The sequence below is a fragment of the Pongo abelii genome, chromosome 11 (genome assembly GCF_028885655.2).
Source record: "Pongo abelii isolate AG06213 chromosome 11, NHGRI_mPonAbe1-v2.0_pri, whole genome shotgun sequence".
Taxonomy (NCBI): Eukaryota; Metazoa; Chordata; class Mammalia; order Primates; family Hominidae; genus Pongo; species Pongo abelii.
Window position 1 is genome coordinate 29,300,873 of NC_071996.2, and position 25,455 is coordinate 29,326,327.

Sequence of the window (25,455 nt, forward strand, 5' to 3'; positions counted from 1 at the left end):
GGGCAGGTCAGCAGGCTCTGCTCCTTGCTGGCAACAGGGCTTGAGAGCTGGGCTGTGAAGGGGTGGCTTATCCCCTATCCTGAGAGCCCTGGCAGAACATGAGAAGCTGCCAGTCCTACCTAAGATGTTCTCGCTGCAAGGCCTACTTATTCTCCTCTTTAGGTTAAAGGAGAAATCGCGGGGAAGAAGAAGGGGAGGGGACGCGAGGCAGCTAGGGTCCCGGCAGACTACGGGAGTAAGGAAAAGGAAGGAAACTGAAATCTCAGGTGCTTCGCTGCAGGACTCACCTGCCCGGGACAACCCGCTTCTCTCTGCACACCTGGACCCCCCTTACAGCCAGGTTCTGGCACCTCCTCTCTCTTCTCCAGGGAATTCCCTTCACCGGGGTGCGTTGGACCAACGGAAACCCCTCCAGTGCAGCATCAGCTGCAGGTTCAGGAATCAGAGGAGTTCCCTGCCTCTCTGCAGGTGAACTGGGGTCAAGGTGCAACCATGGGACTGGGGACTGGTGGAACTATGCCTCCTGGCGATGCTGGCCCTCAGTCACCGCCTTCTCTCCAGCAGGCTTCCCGGCCTTTCCTCCCTACCCCACCCCCACCCTCTTCCCTGTGAGCCAGGGGCCCAATTCCAGGTCTTAGGGCAGGGTGCTCCAACGAGGTGGTGACAGGAAGGCCAACAGGCTGCCGGAGTCCGGGAATGGAGAGGCCCGGAGAGGCTACGGCCTCAGCGCGGTTAGAAAACACTGTGTCATCCTGGTTTTGTCACGGGCCTCGACTGCTCCCGGATCGCCACCACTTGCACCCTAACAGTTGAGGCGGGGCTCTGGGGAAGGCTGGGCCTTGTCCTCCAGGTGGGACCCGAGCTCGCTCACGTCCCAGTCGGAGTCATTGCCTGGTGACCAGAAGCAAGTCTGAAAAAGTCTTGCCCTTGGTGGGTCACCCCGCCGCCGCGGAGACCGGCCATGAGCTTGGAGGCCCGGGACCCTGAGATGTCCACCCCAGGAGCTCGGGGCTGGGGGCCTGCCCAGGCCAGCATTTCTGGCCCCCTACCCCCGCCTTCGGGGGCAGGCAACCACCATGCCGGAGTCAGATGTTCGGCCCCTTCCGGGGTCACTGAGCTTGGAAGCCAGAAGAAAGCAATGCGACAACAATACCAACAAGGGGAGATGCGGCCTCCGGCGCGGCTCTCTGGCCAGCTCCTCTGGGTGATGCAAACGGAAGATCCCTGTTGGGAGTGGGGGTCGGAGCCAGAGGCCCCACCTAAAGAGGCGCTCGCTCTGCGCGGACCCTCGGAGAGGGCGCAGGCAGAGGATTCCCCTGACCCACCCTGGCGGGGAACGCGGCCCCACTGGAGGGCCTGGGAGCTCTGAGACCTCGAGTGTGTTGCAGGGGGAAGGGCGGGGAAGGTTATAACTCCCGTCCCCACCTGGAGCCCGCAGGGCGACTTGGAGCGTCTCCTGAGAGAACTGGCCCCCATCTGGCTCCCTAAGAGCCTGGGAAATATTCGGTGCTTCGTTTCCCGCTTGGTATGGGCATGCGCTTGGGGCTGGTTAAGCCTCTCCGACCTCAGTTTCCTCCTTTGTAAAAGGGAGAGTATGCCGGTTCATACTTTAATAGGCTCCCGGCATGCCCATTAGGAATACCTAAGCCAGCCCACCAGGTGAAGCCTTCAGAGCCAGGCAGCCCAGAGCTAGCACCTGATAGATCCTGAGCTGGCTACCATCGTTCCATCGTCTTTTGAAGGTGGAGACCCCTAAACAGAATCGCTTCCGCTCTCTCTACCTCCTCCCCCCAACCCTGCACTCCCTCTCTCTCTCTCTGTATCTCTCACATCTCTGTCTCTCATTCTATCCCCCTTGGTAAACTGGAAACATCTGTGTGAAAGGTGAAAACAAAGTTTAACATAAATCCGCCTATTCAATTGAGTCCAAACACAGAAGTTGGTCTGTGCCGCGCAAGTCGGAGCCAGCGTTCTGCGCCCCAGAAGCTTCCCGTGTCGCGGCCAGTTCTCCGCCGCGCACTCGCCTCTGGCGTCTTTATCTTGCTTGCTCAAATCTGGGTTCCGTGGCCGGTCTGGGAGAGTCGAGGCCAGCGGCGGGCTGGACGGAGAGTCTTGGCTGCCGCTCAGTCCGGCGGGGCATCTGTGTCCACGCTGCCATCCGGCTCAGCCCACAGCTCCCGCCCTGGGCTCTCCGCGGGCCCCGACGCACCGGCAGTGCTAGAGCAAGGCCTGGAGCTCCGCCGTCCTGGCTTAGTCAGATGGCAGCTGACCCCAGGGCCAGGACCCCGGTGGCCCTCACAAAGTCCAGAATTCCACGGGGTGGGTCTGAGGAGTTGGAAGGTGTCGGTGTCACAAGTGGGGAGTAGACAACCGTTGCTACCATACCCCAGCCGGCCGCAAGTGGGACCTCGCTGCCCTAGCGCAAGCGGGCGCAAACTCTCGACCACACGGAGGGCCCGGGTGTCAGGGCGAGGCCCCAGCGGAACCCTCAGGTCTCGCTTGGTGTTCAGGAGGCTGCTGACGCGACAATGACCGGACCTCCAGTCCCTCGATTTTCCCGTCTCTTAATAGGAACGACACCCTCGCCCAGAATCTCGTGTGTGCGCTGCTTCTCAAGACCCTGAAATTCACCGCCTCCAGGCAGCACGCGGCCCCGGAACGATTCCGTGACTCCAAGAAGGACAGAGCAGAAACGTCCCATCTATCCCGAAAGCAGAGGGTCTCCGGTTCGATGTGGCAGGCCCGCTGCAGGCCCCAAGGGCAGTTTCGCTTCTCAGGGAATGCTATGTGAGACCTCCACCCAGGTGCCTAGAAGGCAGCCGCTCTGGCCTTGCGCCGCCAGCCTGAAGCTGAGGACCAGGACAGCCGGCTATGTATGGCGCGGACCGTTCCGGGGCTCCCCGAGGGGCGCGCCAAGCTTGGGCGCTGCCGCCCCATGCTTGGAGCCCAGACCTTGCTGGACTGTAGCCTCCCTTGAGCTGCACAAACTTGGAACTCCAAGCAGAGGTTATAAGCGATCTCCGGATCGAAATACTGTCCCCTTTCCCCGGCTTTCGAGTTTTATTCATTTCATGGAAAGGTCAAGGGTGGCTTGAGGTCTGAGCTACCCTGCACTAGTCTCGACGCCTGCCGTCGATGTTCGTCGGACACTACCTGGCAGGGAGATTTGGGTTAGAAGCCACGTCCCCACCCCCACCCCAGGGCTCAGGTGCGTCGTTGGCTCAGTCTTCCCTCTCCCTCTAGCCTCGGCCCTTCTTACGGGTCCTCTCTCTAATACTGACCGCTGCCCGGGTCCTGTCTTCTCGTCTAAGCCTCCCACATGTCTCTAAGCCCCCCATTGTGTCCTCACTGGACCCACGACATGGGTGCTCTCCAGCAGTGTCCACACTGCAAAGTGAATGAAGTTTTACTGGTTTGATTTTTTAAAAAGGTTTAAGTTAATGGGCACTTATCAGGATAATTTGGACCATCCTAACCACATCCAAATGAAATCCTAGACAATTGAGAAAACAATAATTGCAGCAGTTATACATTAAATATATATAAGATTAGGATATAAATGGCACATAAAAGTCCAGGATTTATTCAAGGCTAGAAATAGAAGGCAAGGCACAGGTGTCTACAGACACTGTTCAGATTCAGTATCAGTTTCAAGGTCAGAGTTGGGAGAGGACCAATCTAATCCAACTCCCTCAGTTTACGAATAAGAACACTGAGGCCCAGAGAGCAGCGGGGTTCCGCCCAGGGTCACACAGCGCGGGGCAGGTAGAGGGAGTAGGAACGTAGCCCTGACTACCAACGCGGCGCCCGTCCCTGTGTGGCTCGGGTATTTTCTGCTTTCGGAATCGCAGGGCAAACCCGCACCCCCCCGCCCCCCGGAGGGGCTTTTCCTCCAGCTTTAGCTGTCTTAAGGTGAGGAGATCCCGAGAAGGATCCCTTTGTGGGAATTCCGTTGTCTCTCCCGCCTCAGGCGTCAATTACCAGGAAAGAGGCCGGACGTCCCCACCGCAAGCGCGGGGCTTCAGACGCAAATCTCCCGGCAGCCTCGTATACCCCGAGGGCGCCACACAGACGCAGTTCTCACTGGCGCCGACAGGTGGCGTGTTCCCCACAGGGAAACCGGCCGTCAGCCGCCCGCAAGCTCAGACTCGGCTCCCTGCCCCACCGCCGGCTTAGGGTCGCTCTATGGAAAGAAAGGGGACTGGAAGCGGTGTGGCGGGGGAGCTCGGGCGTGGTGCCGAATGGTCTAAAATAAAACCCAAGAAACCCAGATTCCAGCCCTTCGGCTCAGAGCGGCCTCATGGTTCCACTGTTTAAGGGGCCGCTGCACGCCGGGTGCAGAGGACAAGGCTCCGCCGGCTCCGCGGAGAGCACACCGGACCCACCGGGGTCACCCCTAGGGGGCGCGATGTCCCCCCTCAAACCCTCCCACGCACCGGCTCTTCCACGCGCGTCCCTGCAGCCTCCTCGGCTGCCAGCCCCAGCCCCCATCCTTCCGCCTATTTTTTTTCTTTTATAAATGGGGGTGGGGTGGAGAATAAGGGAAAAAGTGAGCTTTTTCAATTGCGGCGATAATTGTCCGCGAGATGGGTTTCTTAATCTGCTCATCCATTATTGACTGCGCCTCTAATATTTGGCTTTGCCGCTTTGATCGCCAGAAGATCACATACTTGACTCCTTTGCATAACAATTTTGGGGCGGGAGTCATTGGCGCGAGAGGGGAGGGACGTGCCTGGAATGGCTTTGTGGCCGGTATTCCACCCCTACCCCATCGCTACCCCCAGTCCCCCCGCAGGAAGTGAGCCCAGCCTTCCCTTTACCGAGCCCCCTACCCCTAACTACCATTCATGCTTGGACAGTTGTAGCGGGGGCGAAGAGGATGCTGCTAACCCCCTGGTGGGTGGGGGAGAGGTAGGAATCTTAGGAGCCCTAAGTGGGATCCGACAAGGGGAGGGATTGTGCTTCCCTCTCGCCCCCACCCCCACTACATTCCCAGCCCCAAGAGATCACTTTCCCTCCTTCCTCCCACCTCCAACACCCACTGGGAAGGGGGTGAACCCTTCCTGGGGTTGAACGGAGTGGAGTTGGAAGCCTGGGGTAGGAGACCGTCATCCCCCGCGCTCTCTTCTGGGACTTAGGCTGCAAAACAAAACTGGGACGCCCGCGGCTTCCGAGCGGGATTTGGCGAGCTCTAAGACCAGTGGCGGCCTCTGTGGGATCCCTACCTGGTCCCTTGCTCTCTTCGGGTCTCAGTTGCCCATTTGTGGAGCGGGCTTTTGGTCTCTGCGCTCCCTAAGGTCCCTTTGATCTTGACCTTGGCACGTGTGGCCCACCCTCCCCTCAATCAGGGCTTAGAGCTGCTGAGGTGGGTCTTGGTGGGAAACAAAAAACCAGTTGCTGTTTTAATCCGGGTTTAAACAACTGTCTCCTCTTCCCTGGCATAGTTCAATGGCGGGGGTGGAGGGGGTGGATTGGAGGGAGGGATAGGATAAAAGGTGAGATTTGGGGTCAGAGCCTAGGGTCGTTCCAACTTCACATATTTCACTTCCAAACCCTCGGTCACTCCCCAGCTCTCACACAAATTCACTCACTGACACGCACACATGGAGACTATGCACGTGGACACGCACACACACTTTCACACCGACACAGCAAAGCGCAACCACACGAGTATTAGAGAGACAAAACGCACGCAATTTTTGCGTGCACACTCGGGCACACACTTGGACTCACACACGCACCCACCCAGAGCCTCTCAGAGTCACGAACAAACACGCACGCGCGGGGCTACACACTCGTCCCCCTCCCAGCTTTCTGCTGGAGCAGGGGAACAGGGAAGATGGCCCGAGAAGGCCTTGGCATTGCAGTGACCCCCTCCCGCCCCCCGCATCCGATTCAATAAGAGGAAGGAGGTGGGGCGGGGTGGAGGAGACAGACGGGTTCTCGCCCCTCTCCCCCGCTCCCAGGCTCGTGAGACTTTCCGTTCCCTTACCGCCCCACCTTCTGAACTAAACTTTTTCCTTCCACATCTTCCCGCCTGGGCCCTGCAGCGCCGACCTCTGCTGGAACCCGGAGCTTTTCTTGCACCTCCCACGGAAGAGGGTCCCAAAGATGCACGCCCCGTGGGCAACAGGGGAGGCGCGGCCTGGATCGGGCTCCTGGGCCGGCAGAGGCAGAAAACCTAGCCGCCGAGAGCCGGGTGCGCAAACTTTTGTCTCCTTTTCCAGGGTCACTGGGAAAAGAGCCCCGGGACAACCACCCGCACCCCTACAGGAGTCAAAGGGAAGAGAAGGAAGACAGTTAATTCTGGGACAAGCAAAAAGAACAGTTTTGGAGTCACGGGGGCGTTCCTGCACAAAGGACTTTGATGTTGTGTTTTTTCTTCTTTTCTGGCGTTTTTCGTTCCCAACTTTGAAGTCGGGTTCAGACCTCCTGGAGACCATGGACTGAGCGGAGGGGTGGGGGTAGCAGAACCCGGAAGCCGCGCTGGCCCCTCCTCAGTCGCTCCCACACTCTCACACGCCCAAGGCCAGTCGGTGTGGACCCCGAACCCCGCCAAGCCGGATCCAGGCGAGAGCGGCCACTCGGACAGATGGGGACCAGGGGTGGGAGAGGGTCCCCTAGGCCTGAGAACACCGACCTCGGGGAATCTTTTGGGGAGTGGGAGGGAGCCATACAGGGAGGAAAGCAAAATAAAAAATAGAAGAAAATTCAGGCGTAGACATTGAATTAACTCCGGATTTTTTCTTTTTTTCGGAGAAAGAGAAAGGGGTTAAACCCAAATTCGGGTCTGGGTTCTGGGGTTTGGGTAGGATTCAGTGTAAGCATAAAACGCGGGATGTCAGATTAAAGTGAAGAAAAATAAGTAGGGAATTGTATGTAGTCCTCTTGCTTCCCGGAGCAGCGAAGTCTAAAATTCTCAGCTCCAGAGGCCTGTCTGGCTGTGTAATACAGTCTCAGCGAGGTTTGAAATTCCGACGGGGGACAGTGAAGGCTCCTCTTCCCGTAATCCGAGCCAAGGGGCCCTGCGTCCGGCTCCCGGACATCCCCGCGCAGCCCGAAGGCCGCCTGCAAACCCGCGAGCAGCGACAGTTCGGGTGTTTGCACCCTGGCGCCCTCTGCGCCCGGCTCGGGCCTGTGGACAGCCGGCGGGGCTCAGAGAGGAAACCAGGGCCCCAGGAGCGCTTTCTGAATCCTGGCCACCGGGTGCAATTTACAGAAATCATTGATACCTTTCCACCGTTTCCCGCGGAGAGTCAAGAGGAGAAAGGTCTCAGTTTGTCTGAGCTTGAGAGAGAGAGAGAGAGAGAGAGAGAGGCACCATTTCTAGAACAAAACGGTCCATGCTGTGAACTGCCTCAGATAAGAGGGAGAAAACTCTGGGGGAAGACCGGATGGTGGGGACATAAATCCAAATACTGAAATCCACGAAGGTGACAGCCTCCAACAGTGGGCTTTTTCTCGGGCTTTCTAGATACCCAGACATTTTTAGTCTTATTTCATATATAGAGAAAAAAAGAAATCCTCCCTGTCCGTCACCCCCTTCAAGGAACGCTCTGGGTCCTCTACAAACAAAACTGCTGCCCCAATTTCAGGAGTCAACGGAGCATTTTATTTTGTCAGCAGAGCATTTTATTTTCCATGGTTTGCCTCCCATGCACCCCCCACCCACCAGTTTTTTTCCTTTGCTGCCTCCCCTAGTCCCACTCCACTTTGGACAGAATTGCTTAGGATCCCTAACCAATACCCAACGAATCCCCAGCACCCACCCACCCCCACATTATTATGGGCTCCAAATGAAGACCGAAACCCCGAGCGCTAATTGAATTAGTCTATTGAAAAAGACTGTCAGGTACAATGACGTGACTCGAGGCCCCACATTTCCCAAGGTCTATAGGCTTTGGGGACCTGCGATGTATAGTCTGACCTTCTAGCTCATAATAACGCGGCACTTGTAGCAGAAATCTCCTCGCATTCACTCCCAACAAAACCGCTGGTCATCCAGTCCCCGTAGGAAGGCTGCACGCTATTGTGTTGCGACAACTCATTCATGTCCCGCACCACGAGGCCCCACCGCCATCTGATCTACACTCGAAATGCGATTACCACCCTGTGCATGCAACACGCTCCTACTCCCAGCCCATGGCGCACACCCCTCGCCAGGCTGCAAGAATTTCTTTCACAATTCTCCTTCTGGTCCTCATCCTGGAAAGAGAGGTGGAAACATGCAGGACCCTGGCATTTGTCTTTGCCTACACAAAATCCAAAATTCTATGGACACACACGCTGGTCCTCTTTTCTGAACAGCATACACCAAAATCCCCAGCAAATACATTTCTTCATGCCTGACTAGTGGGGCTGACTTGGGTGTACACATTAACACATACATACAGGGGTCTCCTGCCACACACAACTATACACACACACACACACACACAATACTTTTATAGACTAATTTTCTCTCTGGGTGGCTCTCACATACCAAGCAAATAAATACAAATATACACTCTGTTCCCCACAGCCACGGGCCGCTCTTCAAGACCGCTGAGCGTTTTTCCCAAAATTAGAAAAGGGGAGAAAGAAAGGTAAAATATCTCAGCCTTCACTCTAATAAACACATGCCAGTCTTCCGACTATATGATCCCCAAACTCCCCTAGCTAGCAGCTCCCCAAACATGTATGCATCATTCTCCTCTGTTTGGCCAGGTGCCTTTTGCTCAGTGGGAGCCCCTGACTATCCTCAGAAAATGCAGGAAGTCCAAGGACTGGAGAAGGGAAAGACGGTTGGGGTCTCTCTTTGTCCTATTTACCCAATTCCCCATCACTGAAGGCCTCGTTGGAACCTCCTTCCTGCAAGTGAAAAAAAGTACCACCCCTCCCCCAACTTTGGCATTTGAGACAAAACAGAATCTTTATCTTTCTTGTCGTTCTCCACTTTTATCTGGGCTATCCCCAAGAAAAGGGTATTTGGGGACAATCAACTTATTGCAGAGATGCAGCCCAATCCATGGCCTTCTGTGGGCCTCTAGCCCAGGTGACTGCATAGCTCAGAACTACAAGGCCATAGAAATACGCACTGGGTACCCCCACACTTCCCTACCTTCGGCCCAAGAGCACATGGCATTTGGAGAAAGGGGCTCCATTCCATTTGAGTCAGGCTTCCCCACCTGCTACCTGCAGGCCCACCTCTCTGCCACCCCGGCCTGGGCATCTATCAAGTTGAAAGTAATTCCTTAGCTCCCAAAGGCAGAAACGAGTACCCCCAAAAGGACCGCCACACAAATATACCCACTCGTGCATATACAATCCTTCACACACACCCTAACCCTTTACCCACATACTTGTACACACAACTCACCCTGCCCGTAGTTCCTCACTCACACGCCCAATCCTGGGCTCACTCAGAGTCCTCTGAACCCCTCACCCATCCGTCTCGGCCAACATTTGTTCACTCAGCCCTCACACAGTTCACTCGCATGCTTGCCAAGACGTCAATGCGCTCACACAGAGTTCCCAATAGCATGTTCATTTGCAGGAGGGAGACGAGGGCGTAGGGTCTGGGTGGAGGTCGTGGAGCGCGGAGCGGCGCGGGGTACCGAGCGTCCGGCCCAGGCCGGGCCTGGGGGAGGTGGGGGGACGAGCCAGCGCGCAGAGTGCCGCCTAATCCAGCTCGAGCTCATGGGCCGCGGGTGCATTTATCATCCCATTACTGTAACAAATCCGGGCTCCACTACATGAAAGGTAAAATGAATTACCGACGTTAAGCCGTCAATAAAGTCATTTCTGTAAATGGTGTCTCCAAAGGGCCGCCGCATTATTCAGCTGGCTTTATCAGCTGGCTGGAAATTACGTGGAGGAGCCGGGCCGCGCGGCGCGCGGGGCCGCTCACTTTGATTAAGCGTCTTGCCAGCGCGATGTGACAGAGCTTTTGACCAGGGTTTTATTCACAGGCCTGTGATGAACGCCAAGCTGATCAGGCGGAATGAAGAGTAATTAAAACCTATAAATTATCTTCCGCAGCCCTTCTCGAGGCGTCTCCTGCAGGCGAGATAAGGCGTCGAGACCCTATTTACCGCGCTGAAAGGGACCGCGGCGCACAAAAGCTACGCAGCTAAATAGGATATTGATAGTGTCCTAATTAGAATTTAATTAAGTACCCACGCTTGCTTGCGGGATAAAGATTTCAATTTTGCGAACTTAAATATAAATAAAATCCCACCCCCATTTCGGGGAGAAGGGGTGCGGGCGCCTGGAGATTTCGGGGACCCCTTGGGTGTGCGACTGAAGAGGACTCGGGAGACTCCAAGGTGGGGTTGGAGGCGGCTTGGGAAGGTAGAGAAGACTGCAGCGCAGCGATAGGGAGAGAGGTTTTCTCCCCTAGGCTGCAGCGCAAGTCTAGCCGGGAACTCAGCCCCGGAAATTGGGGGACCCTCGCCTGCTCCCAAGATGCGGTGAGCAATACAAATTCCTGCTCTCCACCAGCCCTTTTGAGAAACTTCAGCTACTGCGGTGGTGGTTCGGCTTGTTGTGGGTTTAGTTGCATGCTCCTCCTAGCCTAACCCCCTGTGACTTTTCTGGAAAACTGGAGGTAGGGGGATTCTTTCGCATGTCACAAATAGACAATATTTCCAAAGAGATCCTTTCTCTACTGTCCCAGTTGGGGAGGGCGTTCAGGGCGAGGAGGTCCGCTGGAGCTCTAAGATGACACCCCCGAAGGCCTCGTTTGCTGACGCCTTTCTCGGCCACTGCAGGCTTCAGCATAGCCGGATACTGGTCCTCCAAAACGATTCCGGAGACAAGTCCCGCAGGTGCCTAGAGCTTCAGTCCACACGCCACCCCCGTCCCTCACATTCCCGGTTATGAGAAAATTTTGGGGGTGCCTCGACCAGGAAATAGCGAAAAAGAGCTCGGCAGACGGGAGAATGATAGCAGCTGGAGTAACCGCATTCCCCTCAAACTAGGGAAGAACAGGGCTGGAGCCGGAGGCACCCAGGGAGTTGGGAGCAATCCCAGGAAATTCAGTTACCTCGCAATTGAGGGAAACTCCCTGTTCACAACTTCAGCTGGCCAGGGCAAATACTTGGGGTGCAGTGCTTTTATTTATTTGATTTTACTTTGCAGGGAAATCTAACACAGAGGTTACCCTGAACTCTAAAAGCTAGGGCCTAGCGCGCATCCGCGTTCTGACTCGCCGGCCCGGGGGCCCTCCTGAGTTTAATCTGCGTTGACCTGACTCCCACTGCCAGGGAAGGTCCAAGCGGCTGGCTCTGGGGCTATTCCGAGCCCTCTGGGCTTGGCTCTACGGCGCCAGGGCAGCTCCAGGGTGTTGTCGAAAGTCTGGACCGGGAAGGGCATGGGTGCGGATTCCCCACAAAGGGAAAGCAATGCAGCGGGCCGGCAGGAGACGTACAAACGTAAACGTGCGACGCTAGCTAGGCGCAGCGGGCCTTTCAGATTTTGCTATTTGTGAAAAATAAATTGCGCCTCTGAAAGTAACTAACTCTAGGTCTATTTCACATCACCGACCTCCTTGTCTCACTCCCCCTCCCTCCACTACACACACCCAAACCCACACCCACCCACAAACACACAAACCGGCAGTGACAACAACCACTCATCCTTCAATAACAGCAACCAGAGACACAGGAGAAAATAAAAAGCTGAGTTTCTTAGGCGTGGGGGTGCAAAACAGCCAGGCTCCTGCCTACTGCCCCTGCTCCCGGAGCTTCACAGACCCATAATCCTGCATTTCTCCAACAAGTTGTTTATGGAGTTGCTTCTCCATTTGCCTACATCCCAAAATCCACCCCTCCCGGATTTCTTCTGCCCCCTCCTTGGTCCCGGCCTGAAGGAGGGGGAGGGACGCGGGTGCGGGCGCGGGTGGGGGAGGGCGGACCCGACGCACAGGGCCAGCGCCGCGGCGCCCCCTCTCCGCCCGCGGCTGACGCCCCCGGATTATTTATCCGCAAAGTCCCGCGCGCGCCCATTGGGCCGAGGCCCGAGTGTCAGCGCGAGTCCCTGCTCGCCATTGGCCCCGCACACGTGCGGCCCTGACTCACGTGCTTCCGGTTTGAAGGCAAAAAGTGTGCCTGGGTGATTTTTTTTTTAAGCGAGAGAGTTTGTGTAAAGATCCGAGCTGTCAGAGCTTTGAAAAAAAAAAAAAAAAAAAAAAAAAACCAGCCCGGCGCTGGCGGAGACGCGCTCTCCCTGCAAAAAAAGCAAAGGCGATTAAAGGCGCTGCCAGCCTCACGCTCTGGGCACAGCTGAGCGTGACACTCGGGGAAGTCAAACCCCTCACTACTGCCTAGGAAGATGGCTAGACTTTAAATACTATTTTTTTCCCTTTAAGAAAAAAAATTATTGGAGCTTTTTTCTTTTTTTCTTGCTTTCTTTTTCCTTTTCTTTTTCTTTTTTTCCTTCATTTTTTTGGCCGTGGCTTACTCCCCATTTAAATCAAATCATTGAATCTGGTTGCAGAAAGAAAAAAGAAATAGCCAAGTGTCTCCATATCTGGATGTCTACAAATTAGAGAGGGAGAGACAGCGAGATCTATCTGCTAGATAACAGCGAGCGATCCAGGCCAGACGCCTGAGCTTTTTTCCTGCACCCGCCCTGTGCCTTAGCTGGGGCTTCGCCTGCCTCCTTCCTCCGCGCACCCCCACGGGCCGCTGGCAAAGTGGGGTGGGGAGCGAGGCGGTGGGGGCGGGGGCCGGCGCGGCGGCCGGGGCGGCGGGGCGGCCGAGCATGGAAGAACAGCAGCCGGAACCTAAAAGTCAGCGCGACTCGGGCCTCGGCGCGGCGGCGGCGGCGGCGACTCCGGGCGGCCTCAGCCTGAGCCTTAGTCCGGGCGCCAGCGGCAGCAGCGGCAGCGATGGAGACAGCGTGCCGGTGTCCCCGCAGCCTGCGCCCCCCTCGCCGCCCGCGGCGCCTTGCCTGCCGCCCCTGGCCCACCACCCGCACCTCCCCCCACACCCCCCGCCCCCGCCGCCTCAGCATCTCGCGGCGCCTGCTCACCAGCCGCAGCCAGCGGCCCAGCTGCACCGCACCACCAACTTTTTCATCGACAACATCCTGAGGCCGGACTTCGGCTGCAAAAAGGAGCAGCCGCCACCGCAGCTTCTGGTGGCTGCGGCGGCCAGAGGAGGCGCAGGAGGAGGAGGCCGGGTCGAGCGTGACAGAGGCCAGACTGCCGCAGGTAGAGACCCTGTCCACCCGTTGGGCACCCGGGCGCCAGGCGCTGCCTCGCTCCTGTGCGCCCCGGACGCGAACTGTGGCCCACCCGACGGCTCCCAGCCAGCCGCCGCCGGCGCGGGCGCGTCTAAAGCTGGGAACCCGGCTGCGGCGGCGGCGGCGGCGGCGGCAGCGGCCGCGGCGGCAGTGGCAGCAGCGGCGGCGGCCGCAGCAGCCAAGCCCTCGGACAGCGGTGGCGGCGGCAGTGGAGGCGGCGCGGGGAGCCCCGGAACGCAGGGCACCAAATACCCGGAGCACGGCAACCCGGCAATCCTACTTATGGGCTCAGCCAACGGCGGGCCCGTGGTCAAAACTGACTCGCAGCAGCCTCTCGTATGGCCCGCCTGGGTGTACTGCACACGTTATTCGGATCGTCCGTCCTCCGGTGAGTACCCAACTCCGGGCTGCGCCATGCCTTCTGGCCCCGCGGACCGCCCCAGAACGCCAAGCTGCGGCGCTAGGGAGAGCAAACCCGGCCTCGGGTACTCCAGTCTCTCACGCCTGCTTCCTCACCCCAGTTCCAGCCACAACCGAATGTTCACCCAGCTATGCGATCCTGGCCTCTGCGGCCACCACCCGAGAAGCTACAGCTTGTAGCACAGGAGGCTCGAGTCTCGAGTCTCGATTCTTTGGTTTTGAACTCTGAATCCCTGGGGCCTTCTTTGTCTCTTATCTTTATTATTCTTAGGAAAAGTACATAGTCAGTGATTTTCTTTTCAGGGTGTTTAGATATGGCAGGAAGGTGGGCCTAGTGATGTGTGTCTGAAATCCCACCAACCTGATCGTCCCGAGGCCAGATTTGACCAGAGAAGGCCTTGTTCAGAAAAATTATATTCACTGTGTGTCCTTACAAACACAAACACCATCTCGATATTTTCTGCGGAGAGATCGTTTACATTGATAAACATGGGAAACACAGGAAGACAGAAAGGAAAGCGTCTGAAAGCCGTCCCTCTCCCCCGGCCGGGTAGCGAAAAGAGTCTGACCCGGGTGGGTAGAATCCAGGGAAAGGCAGTTGACAAAAAGGTGGGTGCTGGCAGCCCCTGGTTTTCTGGAGCTGAAAAACAGTGGGAGAGGAGAGAAAACAGGTCAGGCTCAGGCCAGGAAGCGTGGCCAAGGGCATGAGAGCCAGTTTCCTCCGTAGCTTCTCCGCGGAACAGCTCCCACATCCTCCCCGCGCGGCGCTTTCCTTTTTTCACCCGCACATCCAGTAGATTTCTGGCATCCGTAGGCCTGTTTTTCTCGGCTTTTCTTCCACCACTTTTCCGTGTGCCCCTCGCGCTTGGCGAATCCGAGGAGGAGACCTGAGCTGGGCTCCGGCAGAGAAGGCCAAGGCCTGCCCGACGCCCCGGCCAGCAATGTCTGGGAGAGCGGCAGAAGCTTTGGCCCAAGATCAGCACTCCAGGCACCCGGTCCGGCAGGGGGCCGGGAACAACGTAGCCACGCGCGGCTTTCCTCTGGCTGGTCTCTCGCCGCCCCACAGCTGCCGGCCGGGCGCGGATCGATGCGCACTATCAGCTCCCGCCATCTCGAGCCCCGTTATTGACACGTCGGGCTCCCTGAACCTCCGAAAAGCTGCTTTGATTGACTCGCCTGATGGATAGAGTGATTGAGCTGTCAGGCTGCACGGCTCGGGCTGGCCGGGAGACTACGATTTTATTACAAGAGTCCGTGCCTCTGCACACACATACAGCAACACTTCAACATGTCCCGGATGCAGAACGCGCAGTGGGGCCTTTTTGGGGCTGTGCGCATTTCTTGAGCTATTTCTCCCCGCTCAGCTAATTACGAATCAAAACCCCAGTTCTGCTCTGGAGAGGGACTTGGCTTTGTTCTTGGCCACTTTCCTTCTTATGGGCCTGGGTAGGTACGGGACCAGCTCCTTCTCCTGCTTGGGCAGTTGGGGGAGGAGGGGATGAGCCCCGACCCGGATCTGAGTCGCTGCAGTATGCTAGGCCTGGACTCTTTGTCATACGACAGCTGGTTACCCCAAGCTCCTGCCTGCACCAGGATTAGGCTGCCCAGCTTGCCTCTCTGTAGCTAGGTTTGGAGATGCCGGCAAAGAGCCTTCTTTCCAGACGGTTTTAGAGATGAACAGGCCTGACAGGGACTTAACTTGGTTCAGCAAGCTACCATATCCAAGGCAGGACCCAGCAAGTAAATGCCAGAAGACTTGGGTGTGGAAGCGGGTGGGCAGAGGTGCAGGCTTTTGAGGCACACACCAACAGTTCAATCCTCTCCTGGTTTTCCCGCTTTCCCTCCTTCCTTTCTCAGTGGGCCCTCCTCCCAGACTAGTATTTGAGGGGAACTTCACCTTCCTAAGGAGGTTTCCTGTGGCCCCCTTCCCATTCCTATCTGGTGGTCAAAGCACTTTTTTTTTTATTTTCTGGATTGTCCCTGTCTCCCTCCCTCTCCTTCTTTTTGCTCATGCATGGGGGAAGAGGCTGCAGTCTCTTTGCAAATGTCATCAGTAGGCAGAGAAAGCCAATCCGGCTTGTTTTTGTTATTCAGGAGTTTTTAATCCTGAAATTGCAGCAGTTCAAAGGGGAGATAAGAAAGACCCAGATAAGGGAGACCCTGCCCCACGCAGCCAGTTAGAGGAATGTGGAAGGCCCTCCCTTTTTTATTGGCACCATCCAAGGGGCAAGGCTGAAAATCCAGGGCCAGGGTCATGAGGATGGATCAGGGCCTTTTCTTCTCCTTCAGAGAAGGGGTGGTCCCTGCATCCCTGAGACCCTAGAAAAGGCTTCCTTTAGGCCAAAGAGAAAGAAGGCGAGGAGGTGTGTGTGGGAGGGTGGGGTGCGGGGGCGCAGACACCAAATACTTTGGAGCTGAGCAGCCCTCTCCCAGCCGGCTCACTATCCTGTTGTTTTCCGAGGTCAATAGCTATAAGCAGATGGGGTCTTATTGTAGTTTCTCCTGTAGGTACGATTCTTGAGGAGGAGAGGAAGATTAGTTTGCAGGCTGGCGACTCCCCCAGGGCCTGCCCTCACTGTCCCAGTCCTATCTATTCCGGGGCTGTGAGGACAGCAGGCCCCTGACCCCCAACTCTGGGCTGGGCCAGATGAGCTCCAAATATCTCCTCATCTTGGATTCCTGCCTTCTTCGCAGGGAAATGTTGTGATTTCGGTCTACCCCTGACTGTACTGTGAGAATTGGGGTGTGGGGTGCACCTACAACCTCAAGCAGCTTTCCTTCACTGCTCCTTTGCCCTCTCAAAGGGAACCCGGAGACCCCAGTGGTCTGGTGAGGGGCACTTCGATCGAGGGATTGGCTGGCGGGAGGGAGCCAGGGGTTCAGCAGGGCCTCCGAGATCGCCCCGGAAGCGCGGGGCTCGCGGCCCAGCCCGGCAATGCAATTCTCACGGCTTCCTTTGCCCTCTCCCCCCTCCCTTCTGCCCTCGGTCCCCACCCCCACCCCCACCCCGGCCCTCTCCGCCGCTGCAGGTCCGCGCACCAGGAAGCTGAAGAAGAAGAAGAACGAGAAGGAGGACAAGCGGCCGCGGACGGCGTTCACGGCCGAGCAGCTGCAGAGACTCAAGGCGGAGTTCCAGGCAAATCGCTACATCACGGAGCAGCGGCGGCAGACCCTGGCCCAGGAGCTCAGCCTCAACGAGTCCCAGATCAAGATCTGGTTCCAGAACAAGCGCGCCAAGATCAAGAAAGCCACAGGCATTAAGAACGGCTTGGCGCTGCACCTCATGGCCCAGGGACTGTACAACCACTCCACCACCACGGTCCAGGACAAAGACGAGAGCGAGTAGCCGCCACCGGCCGGGGCCGCGCGGTCAGGCCGCCGCGCCCGCGCCCCCTCCCGGCACCGCCGCCGTCGCCTCCCGGCCCCTCGCTGGGGGAGAAAGCATCTGCTCAAAGGAGGGAGGGAACGAAGGGAAAAGAGCGAGAGAGACAGAAAGAGAGCCTCAGAATGGACAATGACGTTGAAACGCAGCATTTTTGAAAAGGGAGAAAGACTCGGACAGGTGCTATCGAAAAATAAGATCTATTCTCTATTCACAGTATAACGGACGAAACTGCGAACTCCTTAAAGCTCTATCTAGCCAAACCGCTTACGACCTTGTATATATTTAATTTCAGGTAAGGAAAACACATACGTGTAGCGATCTCTATTTGCTGGACATTTTTATTAATCTCCTTTATTATTATTGTTATAATTATTATAATTATTATAATTATTTTATCCCCTCCCCCACCACCTCGCTGCCCCCAGCCCAGTTTCGTTTTCGTTGCCTTTTTCATTTGAATGTCATTGCTTCTCCGGTGCCTCCCGACCCGCATCACTGGCCCTGGTTTCTCTGGGACTTTTCTTTGTGTGCGTGAGTGTGTTTCCTTTCGTGTCTGCCCACCTCCTCTCCCCCACCTCCCGAGCCCCTTCTGTCGGTCTGTCTGTTCTGCCCCCCTTTCGTTTTCCGGAGACTTGTTGAGAAATACGACCCCACAGACTGCGAGACTGAACCGCCGCTACAAGCCAAAGATTTTATTATGTTCAGAAACCTGTAGTCTGAAATAAAGTGTACACTGTGCTCACGAGCGCTGGCGGCCCTCCTGTTTGCGGGCTCGGGAAGGGCGTGGGTCCGGGCACACAGCGCCCCAGCGCCCCTGCGCACGCCGGGCGGGGAGCCGGCCCGGCCTTGCGATCACCGCACAACGAATGAAGGGGCGAAGGGGAAGCGCGGCCCAGATTTGGGTTTGGCCTGGGTCTGAAGGGTCTGGCGGGACACGCCTGGTCTCCGATAGCGTTCAAGGGAACTCAGAGGCCGACAACCCCAGTCCTGGCTTCGGAAACGCTGCCCGGGCTGCGGGGCAGCTCCCCGCACCGGTCCAGGCCCAGCCCAGTGGCGGTCTCCTCCTGTACAACCTGCTCTTCATTCCAACCTGCGCTTTTCTTTTTCTTTCTTTCTTTTATTCCCCCGGTGCAGGTTTTGCTGCAGATTTTTTTCATCCAGAGATAGACGGGGGCCTGCCTTCCTCCGTCCCCGACAGCCCGCTTGGGCGAGGGGCACTTTGGCCTGGCCTCTCGGCCGCCTGGACTCACTGCACTTCGTTTGGGGGAGGGCTTCTGTTGGCGAAGCAGCAGGTCCGGGGGCGGCCCGCGGAGCCTCGCGGGGCTCGGATCTCCTGGTCCCGCAATGCCGGAGGAGAGGAGGCCCAAATGCTGGGAAAGCTGTTCGGAGTGGCTGCTTGGGCCTTGAAACCGAGGTGGGCGCGGGTCTGCCGTGTCTGGGCCCTAAACCAAAGAGGGTTCCCTTAGGCATCCCAACAAAGCCTAACTTTCTTCCTCACCAAGGGGGGCGCACATAGAAGCCCCCAGGGCCCTCAGGACACCCTGGGTTCCCAGAAGGAAATGTCTGGCCTCTTGCTGCTAACACCGGGGCCCATCCTTCCAGGGCAGGAGCTGCTCTCAGATCTTAAGAGGTTAAGGGGAGGAAGAGAAGTTTCCTTCTCAGGAGGTATTATCTCTCCTTTGTCCAGGACTTTTTTAAATTGTAAATTCCACTCCCACATTTTTTCTCTCTTCTGCAATATGTATGTATATACCTACACGTGTGCAGCTAGACGGGCAGGTGTCCACACATACTTGTGTGCAGATATTGGTGCACCTAAGTTCCTACCAGTTTTTTGTGTATTCCTGTACCCGTGAGTATTGTGCAACTGATTTTCTTCTCTAATTAGAGGCACAATTGGACGTTTGTGAGTAAACTGTGTGTACATGCATGAATTTGTGTTTGCACACTGGAATGTCTGCAGGTGTGTTTGCTGGGTTTGTGAGAACCCTGTTCTCTGTGCTCTTCCTTTTGAGTTTCTCAACTGTTTTTGTAGGATTGATTTTGTGCGAAATGATAACGGCTAGTTATTCCACCTTTTTTATTGAAAAATTTCCCCTGATTTGGCCCAATGTACTGTTCGCTCCTGGCCAGGGAACTAACAGGGCTAGATCTCAATCCCAGGAAGCCTAGGTCCCCTCCAAATCCCTACATAAGGGTTTGGGGGCTGGAGTGGAATTGGAGGGTGCATTTGACACTGCTGTGGGTTCCCAACTTTATTGCAATTAATTTCCTTCCTTCCATGTGCCCATTGTTTTCTGGAGGAGTAACTCTTGCATATAATAGGTGCTCAACCAATCTTTGTGGGCAGAGTTAGAAGCAGTGAGATGGGCCCTTCCCTGGGGTTGGTCCAGGGGAGTTGTTTTCTGGTAGTCAAAAGCCTGTGGTTTGCTTTCCTTGGGGAGTGGGCTTGGAATCTTCAAGCCTTCCAGGCTTTTCCTGTTAAACAGTCTGAGGCCTGGGTCTTAGAGCATGCTTCTCCTAATACAGACCTCTCAGAATTTCAGGAAGAGTCCCATTCCATTTCACCCTCCCAGCACATCCAGATGTGATGTTAAGGATGCTCAACTCTATATATTGGAGAACCTTACTATTTTGAATGTCTGGGAAATGGCTACACTCCCTTCTCCCCTCCCTATTATGGCCCCTTAGGATATCCAAGTCCCCCAAGACTGCCAGGTCCAGAGGCTGGGACAGAGGTTGGTGTGAGCAGCAACTCTAGGAACCACCCCATTCCTCATGCTCCCCTTCCTGTATCCAAGAGATCAAAGCCAAGAGCTCTTTCCTTTAACCCAGTGAGAGGAGAAGGTGGTCACCCATCCCCATGATTTCATCAGTAAAGTGTATAGTAAAGTGAGTGTCATTATTATGTAATTTGGTTTGTTGCCCATTATCTCCTTTTATCTTCCAATCACTATGGGAAAATGGATTTTTCTTCATTGTTCAGTGAAAGAACATGAAGCTCTGAGAACTTAAACATTTTGTTTGTGCCTCCTCCTTGACTATGTGTGTCTAAGTCGCATCTACCTCAAGGATCTGGCCAAGGCCCTGAAGCCATCATCCAGGATGACTTTCCCATCTTCTCTCCATTTTTCCTTCTTTCTGATTGGAGTGGAGGAGAGGGGAGGAGGATTCTGGTGGGACCTTTATCTTGCACGCCCTTTAAAAAAAAGAAACTAATAATGATCATAAACGGGCATTGATTTCTCTGATTTATGGGGCTGGCTTAGTGAGCCGCCTGTGTATTAAGGTCTGGGGCTGCAGTGAAATAAATACTTGAGCATGCCATCCCAACTTCCTCATTTTCTGCTTTTCCTTTTTTTTTTTAAAGATTGAATTGAATCATAAACTGAAATCTTCCTCAGCCTAAAAGGAAATACATGCTAGCTGAGTCTAAACAGTATTGATCCCTGGTTCTTTCTGAGGGCAAAGGTCTCTGTTTTCTTGCTGGAAACTCTCTTTTCTTCAGTAGGGTTAGGGGGAAGGCCATGGATGGGGCTGAGGGAAGGCAGGAGGAAAGTGGAAGGAGAGGGTGTTGTGGTATTTGGGAGTGTGGGGTTGCTTGGTTGATTGCGTGGGTTCGTGTATATTTGTGGGTTGTACTGTGTGTGGGCATTTGTATAGGGATGGTACTGAGTATATTTATTTAGGTTTGGGAGGTGGAAGTGTGTGCTTGGGTATATGGCCTCTAGTAGTGACTGTTTGATGTCTGTGGGTGTGTGTATGTATACCCAGTTCTTAAGCTCCCTAGATGGGGCTGCCCAGGGAACAGAGCAGTGACCTGCTAGCCTGCACCCTCCCAGGCCCGCACACCCATCTGTCACCTGTGGCAGGGTTTCTAGAGATAATACCATGGGGGAGGCCACTGTGCCCCAGGACACCCCAAACCCCAACACACACAGTAGGAAAAAGGCCCGAAAAAGGCCCAAAAAAGGCCAAGCTGCAAGGCAGGGGTGAGCTTTGGTCCAGGAGATGCAGGCCAGGGCTGCACTCTGCACCCTGGATGAATGTGTCTGTCACGGCTTCTGTGGGGTGGCCATCAGTTCCTTCCATGGTCAGCCTGGTTTTTCCTTTGTGCGAATGAGAGAGGCCGTTCTTCTGGCAATCTAGCCAACCCACTATCCTCTGCTTCCACCATACAGGGGAGCAGGGCAGAGAAGGGCAGAGAGGCATGCAGGTGTCCTCCCCAGCTTCACCTCAGAGCCTGGACCCTTTTAGTCTGGATGTCACAGTGGGTTCAAATGGAAGAGTATGCTCATCCCCGTCTGTGGGAGGTGGCAGAGTATCTTCATCCCTCCTTACTCCCACCAGAAACCTCCATCGTCCTCTCTCACTTTGAACTCTGGGGAGAGGGTTTCTCTTCTTTGGCAACCTGTGGAAAGGGGAAGGGCTAGGGACTCTGCCAGCCTCCACCCCTCCCCAGATGCTTTAGGCCAGTCTTTTAATGCAGTGTCAGTGTTGGAAGGGTCCTCAGGGATTCTTGAATTACAAAATCCTGAGAGAGAAAGTGCCCCAAGAGAAAGCACAAGGCAAATGAGAGGCAAAGTCCTCAGATTTCCTATCAGTCCAGGCCTCTTCTCACTGTGCCAGCAAGTGGGTAATGTCAACACGCATGCGGTCACAATGCACACAGGTACACACTTCCACACATACAAATGCATGAGCATGCACACACCATGTGGATACATATGCACACGTGCAAAACATAGGCATGTATACAAATGTCAGTGGACAAATATACAGTGTCTTCACAACAAGCACACGGACATTGCCTGTGTAGAAGGTTCTGGCACACAACTATACATGAGCCAGGAATACACATACTGGTGTCCAAGATGCACCTGCATGCTCCAGCTGGTGGGCTTCACGCCTAGCCAGGGGAGGGAAAAGACATTTTTTCCAGGGTTCAGGACAGACCTGTGTGCCCTCTCCTTTCTGTGGAAGCCACCAAAAGGAGAGGCAGCCCCTTCTCTCTCCCCTGGAGGCAGCTGGTCCAGTCCAGGTGCCTGTGCTCAGACACAGACCCAATGCTACAACCCTCTCCCACCAGCAAGTACATCCAGTGCTCTCCCAGCTGTAGCTCTTGGGACTGGAGCAGACCCAGGGCAAGAGGAGGCAAACATCCCAAACAGATTTCTCAGAGGCTTGGTAAGTCATGGGCCATTAAAATTTGCTCCTTGAATTTGCTTCAAATACAGCCTTCTCCAGCTGGGTGCCACTCTGGAAATGGAGTGGGCCCCTCCACTCTGGAATTCTCCCCACAGGTATGGGGGTGGGGTGTTTTGAGGACATTTGGGAAGATTTCAGACTATAGTAATGGAAGACTCTAGGTATGCGTGACCCAATAGAAAAGCAGAAATGTATTGTGTGTGTGCAGGCACACACATCCTGAAGAGAGTATTCTTATCAACAGCTTGTGACTCTGCCTTGGGCAGGCAGGTGGGTGGGAGTGCTAGGAGAGGGCAGGGGATTGTAGATGAGACTAGTGAGTACTCGCCTCCCCCTCCTCAACTCTGATGAGGAGTGGGGTATAAAGCCAGGCACAACTTAGACACTGTCAGCCAGCAACACATTCCTCTCTGCCCCCTGCCACCACACAAGCGCACGGAGAAAACTCCATCTGGGGTGCTAGCATCCTCCCCTCCTCCTGAAGACCTGGTCTGCAGGCCTCCAGGACCAGCGCAGAGGGGCGGGAGCCTTCTGTGAGAGAGATGAGAGTCCAAAGACAGAAGGGATCCAGGAGAATTTCTGATTCAACCGCAACTACTGCAAGAGTGGGCTTGGGCCCTGACAGCAGCAACCGGCCCTGATAGCAACCATTTCCTGCAGCGAGACCCACGGCTCTGCCATCTGACAAACAGAACGCAGTGGAAAACTGGACGGAGAGAACTGGGGAGAAGCCGCCTCCACACTCCCAATTTCAATACTGAATCCTGAAGAAAACAAAAGCGAGTCCCAGTAACGACCACAGCAGGGCTCTCCTTGCCCTTCCCCCACCCCTTCACCTCCAGGTACAGGACTTGTCCATTTGGCAGAGTGCAGGCAATTCAGAAGAAGCCACTCTCAGAAATTCAAAATTAACATAATCATTAATCACTGAGGGCCTTCCGTGCACATTGCTAACCATTTAACACAATTTATTTCCTTCAACCACATACATTTCTGTGTGTTGCCTATTATAATCCCACCTTACAGATAAGAAAATTGAGGTCCAGGGTCATCCTGCTAAGGTCGCACCAAATCACGTTGAAGTCTATACTGTAGTTACTCATAAATAGAAGAATGATTCGCAGTCGCAAGGCGCAGTGTCAAGTCTCCACATTGGTCCTGGACTTTGGCACCTGGGGGAGCAGGGGGAGCACTGATTTGCGTGAAGGGCTGTTATTCCTCCTCTCCTTCAGTCTTAACTAGGAGTAGCCTCAGCACCTCTCCAGCCCTCTTCCCTCTTACTCTGTAACTCAGGTCCGAGTTCCTGCTCACACACCCCTACTCTACACCTCCGACCCGGGTCTCAGATTAGCGTCTCAAGAGATTCCGATCTTTTCCCAGATTAAGATGCCCCACTCCCCGCACAATCAGCAGTTTTCCCCCTCACACTTTCCTCCCGCACCTGCGTCCAGACTGGGTCCGCCGAAACGGCCCGCCCCATCCGGGCATCTTGGCCTTGCTCCAACCCGACTGGAGCTGCCAGCGCCCGGCGCTGTCCGCGGAGGGCGCTTCTTACAGGCACTTCCGGTCAGCGCAGCCCAGGCCGCAGGAGGGTACCGTCCTGGACCCCCTCTCTCCAGTGGAGGCTGGAGATGGGAGCGCAACTGGGGCTCCGCCGAGGTCTCCGAGGGCACTTCGCCCCCCTACCACCCCAGGAACTGCGAAACCCCAAATCTTCTTGCCCACCGCGGGGCGCGGGCCCTGCCCACCCGCTCTCCAGGGACGCACGCAGAAAGGCAGTCCCGGCCGCCTCCCCGCGCCAGGGTCCGGGCAAGCGTCTGAAAAGCTGTGCTTGGGCCGCAGGCTCCAGCCATCGCCCCTCACCCCCAGTTCTCCCGGGCCACTGTTCATTGCACAGTTTCGATTTGTTTAGGCCGGGGTCTCCTCTTCTTTCCTCACCATCTTTTTCTATGGGCTCCCCGCCTCTGTGTTCCTCCTCATCCTCTGCTCCAAGGTTTCCGTTTTTTGCACCGGAGGCCGCCCTTCTGCGACCAGCCTTCTCCGGCCGCTCGGACTCGGCCTCTGCAGCGGAGTGCACCTGGGAGTCCCTTCGGCTCCCGGCCCTCCCTCTCTCCTCGTCGCCCAGCCCTGCTTCCAAGTTTGCGCCCCTGGCTGCCCCGCGCCGCGGCTCAACTGGACATCCGAACGCTCCGACTGTCCGCTCCGTTCCCCTCCCCCGGCCGACACGTGGGGACCAGCGCTGACCTTGGGTGCGGCCACGCTGTCCCCCGCTGCTCTCCAGTCACCCCTGTATCCCTTTGACTCTCGGGCTTCCGAGTAGGGGCTCCCGAAGTATTACCAGGGAAAAGGGGAGCGCCCTTCCCCTGGTAATGAGAGTAACCACGCAATGTCGGCTGCGCAAACTGGGCCTCGGAGCGGCCAGGCCGGGGTCAAACCAGGAAGGGGGGGAGGGGTGGACAGCAAGGCTAAAGAGACCTGACTTTGTGTTGCTTCGACTTGTCCTGAGTGGTTACACGAGGCGCGCGCTCTTGCACACACACCGCGGGCAGCCCAAACCCTCGCTGGCTCGTCCCGCCGGCTCCTCGCCCTGCCAGTCCTTAGCCCGCTCTGAGCCACCGGAGTCAGAGGGCTCGGGCGCCTGCCTTCTTGGTGCGGGCTGGGGAGGACCTGCTCGCAAAGGGCTGCCAACTGAACTTTCCTGCACTAGGTGAGCCCCTTCTGAAATCCTCGCTGCGGGATACTATTTTTTTTTTTTTTTTGAGGGAGCGAGAGGAAGTTGCAGAGCAGCTCCGGCCGCACCACCTCTTTCCCCAATAAAGCCACCATCCTCAGGGCGCAGAGATTTGTCCTCCTCCTCTCCTTTCTTGGAGCTGTGTGGCCAGTTCTCTTACCCAGGCAAAGCTGAGGTTTCCTGCTCGGGTTCACTGTTTATTTAGGATTTCTTTAAAACTAGCGGCGCCAACTCGCCCTCGCTCTGCGCCTTCCCTGGTGGCCCCCACCCAGGCCTGGAGGAACTTCCAGAAGGGTGAGGCCGGGCAGGCGGGGGCGAGGAGGCCGCGGCCTGGCAGGGACTGTTCTTCCATCCTTTGCTGGATTTCCCGCGCCTTCTATCCCTGCAGATTGAGCTCTGGCCTTCACCCCGGGCCTCCTAACTTCAGGTCCGCCCAAGTGCCCTCCTCTCAGCAGGTGGAGGCTCACAGCTCTGTCGGGAGTAG

The 25,455-nt window shown here is 56.0% G+C and overlaps 2 protein-coding genes across 17 annotated transcripts in view; one reads left to right on the top strand and one right to left on the bottom strand.

The window, feature by feature from the left end:
* MARCO (macrophage receptor with collagenous structure) overlaps positions 1-25,455 on the bottom strand; it is a 158,566-nt gene that overhangs the window by 131,230 nt on the left and 1,881 nt on the right. Inside the window, exon 1 of one of the 4 annotated variants that reach the window (XM_063712740.1) lies at positions 13,015-13,130. The exons of 1 other annotated variant lie outside the window; for it this stretch is intronic. The gene's annotated coding sequence lies outside the window, so the exon portion shown is untranslated. Of the gene's footprint in view, positions 1-287; positions 5,119-9,358; positions 11,939-13,014; positions 13,131-25,455 lie in introns of those variants that run through there. 2 more of the 4 variants (XM_054549249.1, XM_054549248.1) reach the window with 2 other exon arrangements.
* EN1 (engrailed homeobox 1) overlaps positions 12,112-25,455 on the top strand; it is an 86,469-nt gene continuing 73,125 nt past the window's right edge. For all 13 annotated transcript variants that reach the window (XM_063712741.1, XM_063712742.1, XM_054549252.2 and 10 more), the window contains exons 1-2: positions 12,112-13,615; positions 16,677-24,947. In XM_063712741.1, coding sequence (XP_063568811.1) covers positions 12,745-13,615; positions 16,677-16,993 — 1,188 coding nt within the window. In that variant the 5' untranslated portion in view covers positions 12,112-12,744 and the 3' untranslated portion in view covers positions 16,994-24,947. The remainder of the gene's footprint in view (positions 13,616-16,676; positions 24,948-25,455) is intronic.